Here is a 15026-nt window from a genome sequence, read left to right on the forward strand (position 1 = left end):
TGACTTTGGAACTCCACCTCAGAAGGTGGTGAGGCGGGGTCATTGAATATTTTTAAGGCGGAGGTAGATAAATTCCTGTTCGGCAAGGGAATCAAAGGTTATCAGGGGTAGATGGGAATGTGAAATTGGAAACACAAGCAGATCAGCCGTGATCTTAATGAATGGCGGAGCAGGCTCGAAGGGCTGAATGGCCCTTCTCCTATTTCATATGTTCATATGTATGTTAGGTCTCATAAAGAGCTGGCCCAGGAACAATGGACCGAATGACCACCACCTGTGCTGGATGATCCTGTATGCAGCTGAGATAGGCGATATCATTGAGGCATCCAAAAGTACTTCATAGATAGTAATATGTAACTGATTGTAGTTTTATACTTTGCTAGGTGTGGACGAATTTGCTTTAAAGACTGGATAGAACTGTTGATGCTGAAATCTGATGTTTCTGGAAGCGATTTATAAGACTTTCTAATTACTTCAATCCACTTTTGTATTTTCAGCTCCAATGAGGATGGCAAAAATATTAATGATGAAGCAAATCCAGTGAAAGGTATGCTATAGGCTACAAACAGTATGAAAATAACCTGAAGTTTGTCTCTAATGATACTTTTAGAAGCAATTATTTGTACATATTCCCATGTATAAACTGTATAACTAAAATTCAGAACACAGAAAACATAAAAACTGACAACTTACTGCAGTTCTGTAACAGCACTAGTTTAACTGTGAAGGTGTTACATCCAAAACACATTTATGGAACTTTTGAGTCTTGCTAGCAGCTAGACCATAGGAGAAGTAAGATTTTTAAATTATGTTTTGAAGTTCATTACTTAGCATTTTGCTGATATTTGCAAGAGTTCAAAATTTAAAAAGTTTGTTTCCTGGTGTGTTTGGTGCTATGTAAGATGGTGTTTCTTCCTTTAGAATTGTAACCTGCAGGCTTCTTTGATCATGGGTGTTGATCTTGGTTGATTGCAGGAGGCAACAGGGCCATAGCATGTTGGTTCTGATGTTTGTGAGACTTCAACTTGCGGGCCCCTATTGGATTTCTTTTCTCTTGTGTGGATAGATGTGTTTCAAGTGGATAAAAAGTACAGCTTCATTCATTAAACCATGCTTCCTGTTGGCTGGTATGGATTGACCTTATCTGTGAAGTAGTCAGCAGTCCCTGACTGCAGTGAGTGAATCAAGAGGCAGCACGAAGCTAGAATCCAGCAACAGAGTATATAGAAGAGTAGGTGAAAAGGTATTGAATGGCAAAGAAATCATTTTGTGTTTTTCTGGTAATCTGTAAATTTTTGATCTTTTACCTTAATGATACTTTTCTGAAAGATATTACTGATACTAAGTTAAGCCTGATGGGTCAGGCCTCAGTGTTTATCAGTTTAAATATCTGCTATTGGAATTTTAGCAAGGTGGTTGGGAGCAGCAGAGTAAAGAGAAGGGTTGAGCTTTAAGTGAAGTCGTCTGCCAGCTGGAGAAATTTTGTTGCTTCCAGATTTTGAGTTTAAAACAATATTGGCACTCCTAACAAAAACTGTAATGAAATGAGTGTCCTGTCATCATTTATAAGGTCCTGGGCTGCTAAATTGTATTTTAACTCTGTCAGAAAGGCTGCGTCATTATTAAAGTACATGTTCTTGAAAGCTGATTGAAGTGTAAGCATTGGGTTGTGTCTGAACACTAGCTGTGTAGTTTAAAGGAATTTTTTTTGGGAAGATATGGGATGAAAGTTTGTACCTGTCAATTCATCACTGCTGAGTTTCTGAACTCAACTCTGGTTTTTGCTGCTCTCTGCATTGTGTACGGTGCTCCTGTGAGGGCTACATTGATTCTTCTCATACTTGATTCTTGATCAGCCATGATCTTATTGAATGGCGGAGTAGGCTTGATGGACTGAAAGGCTACTCCTCTTATATCTTATGTTCTTAATCAGTCTGCTAGGTAGTGACCTCTAATAAAAAAAATTACCACAGGTTGTTTTCAATTGTGTCCCTTACAGTCAGTATTGAGGTTAGATGTGTGAAACATTGAAATGTTAGATATAAGCCAAAGTGAAGACATTAGGAGTAGTGAGGTAATAAACGAGAGTAACTAAAATTATTTTTGCTGTGTCATATTTAAAGCTGCTAGGTCATCAATAGTGAAACAGATATAATGCAAAGGCTTATTTCAGAAATAATGATAAAATTCTGTCCACAGTCCCCAGAGTTTGCTTTGCTGTTTTCTGAGCTAATGTAAGCCAAAAATTGGATTATTTTCATATTACTGATTAATGAGTATACCTGTGATTTAGGGCTGTCCAGCAACCATAGCACTTCAGATGCCATGGGCAAAAACCTGTTGGTGGGCGGCCTGTGTTCTACAAAGGAAGGAACTTGTGTAAAGAATCTCTCCAGTAAAAATGACAAGGTGAGAATTGTATGAGTGATATGAACTGTCCCCCTTTTTGTTGTTAATTATCAGATTTAATTAGGGGGCAAAAGAGAGTAGGGATGGTGTGTCACAGTACCCACTCAAAAGGCATGTGTAAAAATAGATCTGTAGTTTTGTCGTTGAATAGATACCATTGTGTGTTCCATGCTAAATATGAAATGCAACTCTGAGCCATTGTCATGCTTAAATCCTCTTGTAGGACTGTTGGTAGTAGCACTTCCCATTCAGCAACAACAACTTGTTATATAACATCTTTAACACAAAAAAATATTCTAGGTTTTCATGCATTTATCTGTGCAAGATATTCTGGAAACTATCATGGTACCTTCAAATTGCGCCAGTCACAACTTCCACAGGTCCTCGTGCCTCCAAACGGGGTCAGCAGACAAGGAGACAAGGGACATGGCTGATGATACTTGAGTAGCCCTACCACTGATGCAGAGGAAAAATATAACCAGAGCCACATGAGCACAACACTAATATAGCAAGTCATTGAGTTGCTCCAGATGCGATTTAGATGCCTGGACAGATCTGTGGACATCCTTCATTATGTACCAGCAGTGGTGTTCTGATTGATAGGGTCTAATGTGCAAAGTATTGCACTGCAGAGAGGACTAGAGCTACAGGAGGAGGAAGGTGACTGCTCTGCATCCTTAGAGGAGGAGCAGCAGCTTGATGTGTCCAGAGTGGCTGCAGCTGCTCACCAAGCTGCCAGAGAAGTCCACGACAGACTCGTACAGGTACGATTCAGATAACCTGAGTGTGTGAACCCACTGCCCTTCCCTCCCTCAATACAAGTCATTTCACACATTCGGTAATCACGCCATCTCATTTACACCCTTACTCATCTCCTACTCTTGTCATACCATTCTCCTCGAGGCTAATGGCCTTTTCGAAGTTTGGAGGCAACAATAGTAATGACTGGATAATGGAGACTTGTTTGATTCTTTAACATTTTCAAATACATTAAGATAATGACCTTATTATAAATATCCAAGTATCCTTTATACAAACTAAAAAATCTTCCTCTTCCACTTATTATTTCTATGTAATGTTACCAATGTGGCTTCAGCACAGCTAAAGGCAGGCTGCCCATGGGGAATACCCTCTGGAGCTTGGGGCCCTTAAAGGGGCCAGCCATAGACTGCCCTAACTGCATCTCTGCAGGGGCAGGTTCGATCAGGAAGCAGCGTGTGAGACTCTTACTAGTGTGGGTTTGAGGGGGTAGTAAGGTTGTAATGGGGGCAAGGGATGAAAAGTGAGAATGCCTTGAGCAATATCCCTAATTCCTTGTACCTTTTCTCTGATCTTCCCTCTCGTGACTGAGCCCACCAGTCAAGGTGAACCTTTTCTCAATCCTATTTAAAGTGACAGACTGAGTATTCAGGCCATTGGTGAGTGCAAACATATACTTAGTTACCTACTGCATCTGACTGTCCTTGCAGGTGGCCACTCTTTCCATAGAGGTGAGCATCACAAAAGCTTAAGGCATCGTGGAACTCATGCTAGGCATGGACTCCTCCAGTCTCTCTCCAAGGGTGCGCAGTGCATCTGGAAATGCTATCAGAACCTCTCTCATTTTCCGTTGCTGCACCAGGGTAGTCCTTTTTGTGGACAACGGCCCAAACTCAGCATCTGTGTTTAGCTGAGCAGAGCATGGAGTATCCTGTGCTCCCTGGGGCTCTCCACCCCTGTCACTGTCTCCAACACTCCCTCCTATTCATTTGTGATTTGCACCTCACCATGTGACAACCAGCCATTTCCAGTCACACCAGTTTGGTTTGTGAGGCTGACCTTTTCCCATCTGCAGGGAACAATAGTTCTAGTCCTCACAACCTGCAGAGTGACTTCCAGGGATGCATCAGAGAACTGGGAGGCAAACTTTTTTTTAACTCATTCACAGGACGTGGGTTTCGCTGGCTAGGCCAGCATTTATTGCCCATCCCTAGTTGCCTTGAGTTGATGGTGGTGAGCTGCCTTCTTGAACCGCTGCAGTCCATGTGGTGTAGGTGCACCCACAGTGCCGTTAGGAAGGGAGTTCCAGGATTTTGACCCAGCGACAGTGAAGGAATAACGATATATTTCCAAGTCAGGATGCTGAGTGACTTGGAGGGGAACTTCCAGGTGGTGGTGTTCCCATCTGTCTGCTGCCCTTGTCCTTCTAGGTGGTAGTGGTCCCGGGTTTGGAAGGTGCTGTCTAAGGAGCCTTGGTGAATTCCTGCAGTGCAACTTGTAGATGGTACACACTGCTGCTACTGTGCGGCGGTGGTGGAGGGAGCGAATGTTTGTGGATGTGGTGCCAATCAAGCGGACTGCTTTGTCTTGGACAGTGTCCAACTTCTTCAGTGTTGTGGGAGCTGTACTCATCCAGGCAAGTGAGGTGTATTCCATTACATTCCTGACTTGTGCCTTGTTGATGGTGGACAGGCTTTGGGGAGTCAGGAGTTGAGTTACTCGTCGCCCAATTCCTAGCCTCTGATCTGCTCTTGTAGCCACAGTATTTATATGGCTAGTCCAGTTCAACTTCTGGTCAATGGTAACCCCCAGGATGTTGATAGTGGGGAATTCAGCGATGGTAATGCCATTGAACATCAAGGGGCGATGGTTGGATTCTCTCTTGTTGGAGGTGGTCATTGCCTGACACTTGTGTGGCGTGAGTGTTATTTGCCACTTGTCAACCCAAGCCTGGATATTGTCCAGGTATTGCTGCATTTGGACATGGACTGCTTCAGCATCTGAGGAGTCACGAATGGTACTGAACATTGTGCAATCATCAGCAAACATCCCCACTTCTGGCCTTATGATGGAAGGAAGGTCATTGATCAAGCAGCTGAAGATGGTTGGGCCTAGGACACTACCCTGAGGAACTCCTGCAGTAATGTCCTGCAGCTGAGATGACTGACTGCCAACAACCACGACCATCTTCCTCTCTGCTAGGTATGATTCCAACCAGTAGAGAGTTTTCCCCCTGATTCTCATTGACTCCAGTTTTGTTAGGGCACCTTGATGCCTCACTCAGTCAAATGCTGTCTTGATGTCAAGGGCAGTCACTCTTACCTCACCTTGGGAGTTCAACTGTTTTCTTTGAACCAAGGCTGTAATGAGGTCAGGAGCTGAGTGGCTCAGGCGGAACCCAAACTGGGAATCAGTGAGCAGGCAATTGCTAAGCAAGTGCCACTTTATAGCACTGTTGATGACCCCTTCCGTTACCGTACTGATGATTGAGAGTAGACTGATGGGGCGGTAATTGGCTGGGTTGGATTTGTCCTGCTTTTGTGTACAGAACATACTTGGGCAATTTTGCACATAGCCTGGTAGATGCCAGTGTTGTAGCTGTGCTGGAACAGCTTGGCTAGAGGCGCGGCAAGTCTTCAGTACTATTGCTGGAATATTGTCAGGGCCCAAAGCCTTTGCAGTATCCAGTGCCTTCAGCCATTTCTTGTTATCTCGTGTAATGAATCGAATTGGCTGAAGACTGGCATCTGTGATGCTGGGGACCCCTGGAGTGGGCCAAGATGGATCATCCACTCGGCACTTCTGGCTGAAGTCTCTTGCGAATGCTTCAGCCTTATCTTTTGCACTGCTGTGCTGGGCTCCTCCATCATTGAGGATGGGAATATTTGTGGAGGCAACTCCTCCTCCAGTGAGTTGTTTAATTGTCCACCACCATTCACGACTGAATGTGGCAGGACTGCAGAGCTTAGACCTGATCCGTTGGTTGTGGGATCACTTAGCTCTGTCTATCACTTGCTGCTTATGCTGTTTGGTGCACAAGTAGCCCTGTTATAGCTTCACCAGATTGACATCTCATTTTTAGGTATGCCTGTTGCTGCTCCTGGCATGCCCTCCACTCTTCATTGAACCAGGATTGATCCCCTGGCTTGATGGTAATTATAGAGTGAAGGATGTGCCGGGCCATGAGGTTACAGACTGTGGTTGAGTACAGTTCTGCTGCTGCTGATGGCTCATAGCGCCTCATGGATTCCCAGTCTTGAGTTGCTAGATCTGTTCGAAATCTATCCTTTTTAGCACGACGGTAGTGACACACAACACAATGGAGGGTATCCTCAATGTGAAGGTGGGACTTCGTCTCCACAACGACTGTGCAGTGGTCACTCCTACCGATACTGTCATGGACAAATGCATCTGCAGCAGGCAGGTTGGTGAGGATGAGGTCAAGTATGTTTTTCCCTCACCACCTGCTGCAGACCAAGTCTAGCAGCTATGCCATTTAGGACTCGACCAGCTCGGTCAGTTGTAGTGCTACTGAGCCACTCTTGGTGCTGGACATTGAAGTCCCCCACCCAAAGTACATTCTGCTTGTTCAACATGGAGGAGCACTGATTCATCAGCTGAGGGAGGGCAGTACGTGGTAATCAGCAAGAGGTTTCCTTGCCCATGTTTGACCTGATGCCATGAGACTTCTTGGGGTCCGGAGTCGATGTTGAGGCCTCCCAGGGCAACCCCCTCCCGACTGTATTCCGCTGTGCCGCCACATCTGCTGTGGGACAGGACTCGGGGATGAGGATGGTGATGGTGGAGTCTGGGACATAATCTGTAAGGTATGATTCTGTGAGGATGACTATGTCAGGCTGTTGCTTGACTAGTCTGTGAGACAGCTCTCCCAATTTTGGCACTAGGACTTTGCTGGGTTGACAGAGCTGCGATTGCCGTTGTCATTTCCGGTGCCAGGTGATCCGTCCAGTTTCATTCCGTTTTTGTGACTTTGTAGTGGTTTGTTACAACTGAATGGCAAGCAGGTTGGTGAGAATGAGGTCAAATATGTTGTTGCTTCCCTCACCACCTGCCGCAGACCCAGTCTAGCAGCTATGTCATTTAGGACTCGGCCAACTCGGTCGGTAGTCATTTCAGAGGACATTTAAGAGTCAACCACATTGCTGTGATTCTGGAGTCACATGTAGGCCAAACCATGTAAGGATGACAGATTTGCTCCCCAAAGGACATTAGTGAACCAGATGGGTTTTTACAACAAACGACAATGGTTTCATGGTCATCATTAGACTTTTAATTCAAATTCCACTATCTGCCATGGTGGGATTTGAACCCAGGTCCCCAGAGCACTACCCTTGGTCTCTGGATTACTAGTCCAGTGACAATACCACAACACCATCGCCTCCTTCTAGTAGTACACTGATTCTTCTGATCTGCAATGTAGCCATTCTGATCCTTGGCAGGGTCCCTTTAAATAGACACCCTTCCATTGACATGTGTGGCTCATCATCGCACCTGCACTCTGTGATTGGTCAGCAAACCCAGAAGAGGATATGCCGTAACTGAATTAAACAGCCATGGTAAAGCTCACTCCACTAAGCCCACTAGCTTCCTTGCTACAAGCAGGTTGGTTTCATTAAAATTCTTCCCCCAGCCCTCTTTTCCACTCCCCGCCCCCCCCCGCCGTGCATCTATAATAATTGTACAATGCTGCACTGTTATGTAGCACAAGGCAGTGGCCTACAAGAAGAGCGGCATTATTGTGCTGTATTACTTCATGTAGTGCAAGGAGGAGGAAGTCAAGTATGCAGTATAAGGCAGTGCTCCTTTATATATTGTAATGGGGTTAATACCAATGTTCAGGTTTTTCATGCTGGGTCTGCACATATTTTGGTGATTTTTTATTATGATACGCAATAGCGTTTATCCAAACAAGTTGCTTTCATGTGATTCTTCTTTTTAGTTCAGAAAATGTACTTGTATGAAGCCTGCATGGAAAATTACAGGCATGGCTATGCAACTTAGTGGAAACATGTGTTGGGGGAAGTGGTAGGCAATGCATACTATTATAATAACTAGAAACTTAACAGGTTTGAAGTAGTTCAAGTCCCTGAGGTGGGATTAGTTAATCCACAGTAGTTTGAACAGGAAAATCAGTATCTTTCTTATTGCTCTGGACTTAACCTGCAGGGAAAGATACAAATGTGGATATTAGGTGAGAATATGTTTAGACTCTGTGCTGCCTATTAGCCTGACACACTGTACAGATCACAGAATTCATTTGCAAGATGCCTGGAGCTGACCCATGGAAAACACCACCGCACACCACTTCCCAGTCTGAAAAACATGCATCCCTTTGCATTGTCATTGAGCCAATTTTGTATCCATACTATCACTTAATACCAGGGTTTCAATTAATAAGCCTGCAGCAAGACAAATGCCTGCAGGGTGTCCAATGTCTTCTGAACATTCATATTAAACAACATCTACTACACTACATTAATCTGCCTTCTCTGTTATATCATCAAAGAATTCAACCAAGTTAGTCAGATTCTATTTTCCTTTAAGAAATCTATGCTGGCTCTCCTTGATTAACCTATGCCTTTCAAATAAAAGTTTATTTTGTCCTCCAATAATGATTTCCAATAACTTCACACCACTGATGTTAGGCTAACTGGCCTGTAGTTTCCTGGTTTATCCCTCTCCCCTTTCTTGAATAGTGGTATAACATTAGCAGTCCTCTAGTCCTCTGACACGACTACTGTATCCAATAAGGATTGAAAGATTGTGACCATTGCCTCTGCTATTTTTAGCGTTGTTTCTTTCAGCAACCTAGGATGCATTCCATCTGGAACAGATGACTTGCCACGTTTCAGTAATTCTAACCTTTTATATTATGTCTTCTCTATCTACTACTATGCTGCCCATAACTTCCCTCTCCTCTTTTCATGTAATCTTCACATCTGCTTCTGTGAAGATAAATACAAAGTGCTTTTTTAATACTTTTGCAATGTCTCCTTCCTCTGTGTAAAGAGTCTCTTGGCGTTATTAGTAGTCCAATGTTTTCCCTAGCTAACTGTTTACACCTTATATGTTTATAAAATGTTGAAACGGGTCCAGTTTAATGTTGCCTGCTAACTTTATCTTAAAACTTCTGTTTTTCTCCCATATTAACTTGTCCAATTTCCTCCTGTACTTGCTATGATTTTCTTGGTTATTAGTTGAATCTTGTTCCTAACATTTGTCATAAATCTTCTTTCTGTGTTTTATTTTATCTTTTATTTTCTTTGTCATCCAAGGTGTGTTAGCTTTGGATGCTGTACCTTTCCCCTTCAAAGGAATATGCCTTATTTGTACCTAATCTATCTCTTTCCTGAATGACCTCCATTGTAATATGATATTTTTAAATAAAGGTTGGTTAAGGGATTACAGTGGAGAGCTGCTATAGGTTGGTATTGAGTTTGACTTCCTGCAGTTTGACACATTGAAAGGCGCAACTTATTTTGTAGCTGCATGACTGATCTGAGTAACAAAATTCCGTTAACTGTATTGATTGCTGTAAGTGGAAAAACAAACTTCAAATTATTTACCAATTAGGTGCATCTTCCCAAAAAGTTGTCCTTTGTTTATCTAATTCTTGAAAAAGCACCAACAGATTTGCCACCATCATTTGGAATCCATTAAATACTCTAACACCTAAGATACAATCTTGTTCCATTTTACTTATCGATGAGATTTTTAAAATTGCTCTGGATTTGTATTTTTCATTTAAATACATAATACTCACCTCAAAGAATACTTCCAGGTACCGATCAGTCATGGTCCAATGGAAAGGCAAAGCAGGCTCAACTCTTGTTTTTATGTTTCCCACTTAAAAGTGGAGATGAGTCTGGCTTCAGGTGTTTGAAAGAGTGGCAGATGCACAGAAAGGCACATACAAAGACAAAGTGTTTGACAGGCATGCCGAGAGGGGAAAGATATATAGGAGAGATATGTGTTAAGAGATTCGATGAAGAAAAGTTGAGGACAAAAAGATGGGGTACCTGTAAAATTTCAGAAGAGGGATATAGAGAGAAGAAGGGTAGAATAAAGAATTGAGGAACAGGAGATTACAGAAAAAGTCCGATTTTTTTTTTTGTGCGTGTGAGCTGCACCACACAAGATTAACTACTACTTTCAAAATAGCTCGCCTTACTACTTCCACCACTTTCCATACCAGGATTTTGTTTGCTTCCCCATTTCTGGTTTCTGGACACAATTTGTAAACTTAAAAGGTCAAAATTGGAATTTTTGATGTGAGGCCAGAAAGTTGATGGATCTAAACTGGTTAACATTAACAAATCCTTCCTCCGCCCTTGCCATTTAGGGTTAGTATCTGCAATTTCCACATAAATTAAAATGCAGAGGTCAGCTGTTTTCTACAACTGAGAGCAAACTAATCAGATGCCGAATGGTGTTGACAGAGACCATGGATAGGTCACCTGTCCACCATCTCAGCTGGTCTGGTGTGTTGCGTATGCTGTCCACACCGTGGAGAAATGAAATGTTGCATCTCTGGTTCTGTTCACTTGATTGTTGATCTTGAGGATGCAGAGAATGGTGCATGCATCTGCAATCCAATGACCACTCCATGTATGACCAAATAAAATATGTATTTGTATCTTCAGGCTAAAAGTGAACCTGACCACATAAGTTCTACGTCGGAGGAGGGTAGAAATGTAACAGGTTCCAAATCAAGTTGCAATCCCAAAGCTGAGAATGACCAAGGACAATCTGGAGACAAGTAAGTAATGCTGCTGCATGTTACATGACTTCAATGTTTTTGTCCAGATGACATGAAATGTTGCAAAAGATTTTCTAAACTTCTAATTCTTACTCTTTTATTCTCCTTGTGTATTAATATGAACATAAGAAATAGGAACAGAAGTAGGCCATTCGGCCCCTCGAGCCTGTTCCACCATTCAATAAGATTGTGTTTCAAATTTCACATTTCCAACTACCCCTGATAACCTTTGGTTCCTCTGCATCCACCTTAAAAATATTCAATAGCACTGCCTGCATCACCTTCTGAAGCAGAGAGTTCCAAAGTCGCACAACCCCCTGAACAAATTTCTCCTCATTTCTGTCCTAAAAGGGCAACCTTTAATTTTAAAACAGTGCCCCTTAGTTCTGGACTCACCCACAACAGGAAATATCCTTTCCACACCCACCTTGTCAGTACCATTCAGGATCTTATATACTTCAATCAAGTCACCCCTCACCATTCTAAACTCCAGTGGAAACAAGTCCAGTCTGTCCAACCTTTCCTCAAAAGACAACCTGCTCATTTTAGGTATCAATCTAGTAAACATCCTGTGAACCACCTCCAACGCATTTGCATCCTTCCTTAAATAAGGAGACCAAAACTCCACACAGTATTCGAGATGTGGTCTCACCAATGACCTGTATACCTGAAGCATAACATCTTTACTTTTATGTTTGGTTCCTCTCATAATAAAGAATAGCATTCCATTAGCCTTCCACATTCCCATTTACCCCTGATAACCTTTGATTCCCTTACCTAACAAGACTCTGTCTACCTCCGCCTTCCATTAATATAGGCCTGTTATTCATCCATGCCTCTAGGTTTTTCGTTATCCAGCTTTGCTGGTATAATTTGATTTTATTTCATAGTCCTCTACACAAGAACATCACATGCTGAACCAGTTTTGTTTTGTTAACATTGTTCCCAGCAATGTTATTCTGTTAGAATAGTGACTACACTTCAGAAGTACTCCATTGGTTGTAAAGTGCTTTGGGACATCTGGTGGTTGTAAAGGGTACTATATAAATACAAGTCTTTCTTCCTTTGTGCAAGTAGGACATCTCTGCATCATGACTGATTTTAGAGTTACTGTTGTGCTTGTAGTTTGTTGTTTGGCTTCATTCGGTTTTAGAGCTTCCACACACGTTTTTACTGAACTACAAAACAATCCTATTGTCCTTATTCACTCTGGGAACCGAGATCTGTACATTCCATCAGCATTTTCCAGAAACTGGCAATAAGCAACAATTTCATCCTGCCAGGTGTAGTCAGCACATAGTATCCTATGATATATAGTGCTCATCCTTGAGATTTATTAGTTTTGAACCTTTTTTAATATCAGTTTGGGATATTTATGAAGATAGCATGAAACAAATTAAATTTAGTTATAGAACCCCCTTGGTGATATGGTATTGTGCTTTTGGAAGTGAGTACTTGTTTGACTTATGTTTCATCCTAAAGCAATCTCAATTCTTTCGTCCTATTGCTGTTCTGATACAAGAACGGTTTTTTAACTGTTGCACTTAACTCTTGACTATATTCATTCCAGTTTCCTTTTTAACATTTTGTGTTCACAGCAGTTTCTCTCATCCTTCTTCCTACAGACTTTGTACAATTTTGTTTTTCTTAGGTTATCCTGACCTTTTTAGGATTATATTTCTTTAATCAGTGCTTACTAAATCCTTGGTATATAACTGACAGCATCTGGAAGACCAAAGTTATGGGCCAGGGTGTAGAGACTCCATCTTCCATCAAATATGGCAACCTCATCCCGGAGGTCATCGACAGCTTCACATAACTTGGATCAACACTTAACAGTAACCTGTCCAATTCAGCTGTCGAATTCAGCATCAGAATTGCCAAGGCTGTAGCTGTAATGTCAAAGTTAAGCTGTCCATTGTGGACCAATAAACTAACCAAAAATACAAAGCTCTGTGTGTACCAGGCTTGTGTTCTCCATACCTTCCTTTACAGCAGTGAGGCATGGGCAACTTATGCAAGTCAAGAAAAGCGGCTGAACAGCTTCCACCACCGCTGCCTGAAGAGAATATTGGGCGTCTCTTGGCAGGACAGAGTGCTGAATATAGAAGTACATCAACATGCAAGGATCCCCAACATGTTTGCCCTTTTGAGTCAGCGGTGACTCTGTTGACAGGGTCATGTGGGCCAAATGGATGATGGCTGTGTGGTGATTGTTGCTTTAAGGCCAGACTCACCAAGGATCACGTGGTCAGAACAGCCAATCAGCACCGAGCAATGGGGGAAGCTTATAAGGGGTGGGGCTTTCCAAGTCCAGAGTGTGTATTTAAGCCTTGCTAGAGGCCTGCAGCTAATCCAGCAGCTCTGTAAATAAAGTTAATTAATTAAAGAAGCCCCCCGGCAGTACATCCCTACATCTGGCGACGAGGATAAATGATCCTGGCACTGCCTATCGCCCTACAACTGTCAGTATCTTGTTTTAAAGAAGTTAAAAAGTATATGCTCACCAGGATGTGTTTCTTTGGGAGGATCGACCCATTTGACCTCTCCACGGAGGACTGGAGTTAATACATCGAGCGCCTCGGGTTTCATTTACAAGCCAACGAAATAGGGGAGGAGGCAAAGTGCAAAGCAATTCTCTTGAGCATCTGAGAGAGACAAACCTAGAACCTTATTCGCAATCTCAGCCCCAAGTGCGCCCGATTCCAAATCGTGCAGTGAGCGCGTGAATTTAATGAAGGGCCATTTTCAGCCCAAACCATCGGTCATTATACAAACATTCAAGTTTGATACGAGGGTGACACCCCCAGGCAAATCAATTACGACTTATATTGCTAAGCTGAAGCAATTGTCAGAGCATTGTGATTTTGGAGCAACCTTGAACGAAGAGCCACTAGATCGGTTAGTTGTGGCATGCACAATGACGCTGTTAAGCGGTAATTGCTGGCAGAAGCCTATATAAATTTTCAGTAAGCAATGGGTTAGTGCAGGCCATGGAAAGCGCTGAAAAAGATTCGCAGGAGCTACAGAGCTTGCAAAATGGTGCCATTTACCAGTTAGTGTGGGAACCTTCAGCCAGGTATGGCGCCAAAACCGCAGAAGCAGCCAAGAACTTCCCAATCACCCAGAAATAAAAAAAAAAGGCAACCAGATAGGGATCCTGAAGTTGAAATGTTGCCTGTGTTGGGGTAACCACACTCCTGAAACATGTAAATTTAAGGAGGCCGAGTACTATTACTGTTGCAAAAGAGGACATTTGATAAAGCAGTGCAGAGCTAAGTCCAGACTTCCAAGTAACTAGGCGGCAAAGATGTTAGAAGTACATAATGTGAAAGAACCTAAAATAGCTGATTCTGACATTCATTCTATTTTTAATCTTAAAGCAGTTAAGGCAAACCCCATGATAAAAGCAAAATACTGCAGATGCTGGAAATCTGAAACAAAACCAGAAAATGCTGGAAAAACTCAGCAGGTCTAACAGCATCGGTGGAGAGAAAAACAGAGTTAATGTTTCGAGTCCGTATGACTCTTCGGAGTTCTGAAGAAGAGTCATACGGACTCGAAACGTTAACTCTGTTTTTCTTTCCACCGATGCTGTTAGACCTGAGTTTTTCCAGCATTTTCTGTTTTTGTTTGAGGCAAGCCCTATTACACCCTACATAAACGGGAAGCCTCTAGTTATGGAGGTGGATAAAGTATGGGCAGGAGGACTGTTAGAATTGTTTTTAAAAATGACAGCGTCTTTCGCAATGAATTGGGAAAAATCAAAGGCTTGCAAGCCAAGATTTATGTTGACCCAGAGGCAACTCACTGATTTTTAAGGCAAGACCGGTACCACATGCCTGAAGAGAAAAAATGGATGCGGAGTTAAACAGGTTGGAGGTTGGTAGGCATCATACAGCCGGTTCAATTTTCGGAGTAGGCAGCGTCTGTCATCTCCGCACCAAAATCGGATAAGACCGTCAGCATTTGCGGCACTTTTAAGCTAACAGTTAATCGGGCCGCCAAGTTGGATAAATATCCAATTCCAAGAATTGAAGACTTGTATGCAAAACTGGCAGGAGGTCAATCCTACACT

The 15026-nt window shown here is 42.7% G+C and overlaps 1 protein-coding gene across 2 annotated transcripts in view; it reads left to right on the top strand.

Moving 5' to 3' along the window:
* The window catches only part of LOC144688712 (uncharacterized), a 97431-nt gene that overhangs the window by 25973 nt on the left and 56432 nt on the right, over nt 1-15026 (top strand). For both annotated transcript variants that reach the window (XM_078555585.1, XM_078555586.1), the window contains exons 6-8: nt 498-547; nt 2294-2409; nt 10833-10948. In XM_078555585.1, coding sequence (XP_078411711.1) covers nt 498-547; nt 2294-2409; nt 10833-10948 — 282 coding nt within the window. The remainder of the gene's footprint in view (nt 1-497; nt 548-2293; nt 2410-10832; nt 10949-15026) is intronic.

Source organism: Cetorhinus maximus, chromosome 13 (assembly GCF_964194155.1).
Source record: "Cetorhinus maximus chromosome 13, sCetMax3.hap1.1, whole genome shotgun sequence".
Classification (NCBI taxonomy): Eukaryota; Metazoa; Chordata; class Chondrichthyes; order Lamniformes; family Cetorhinidae; genus Cetorhinus; species Cetorhinus maximus.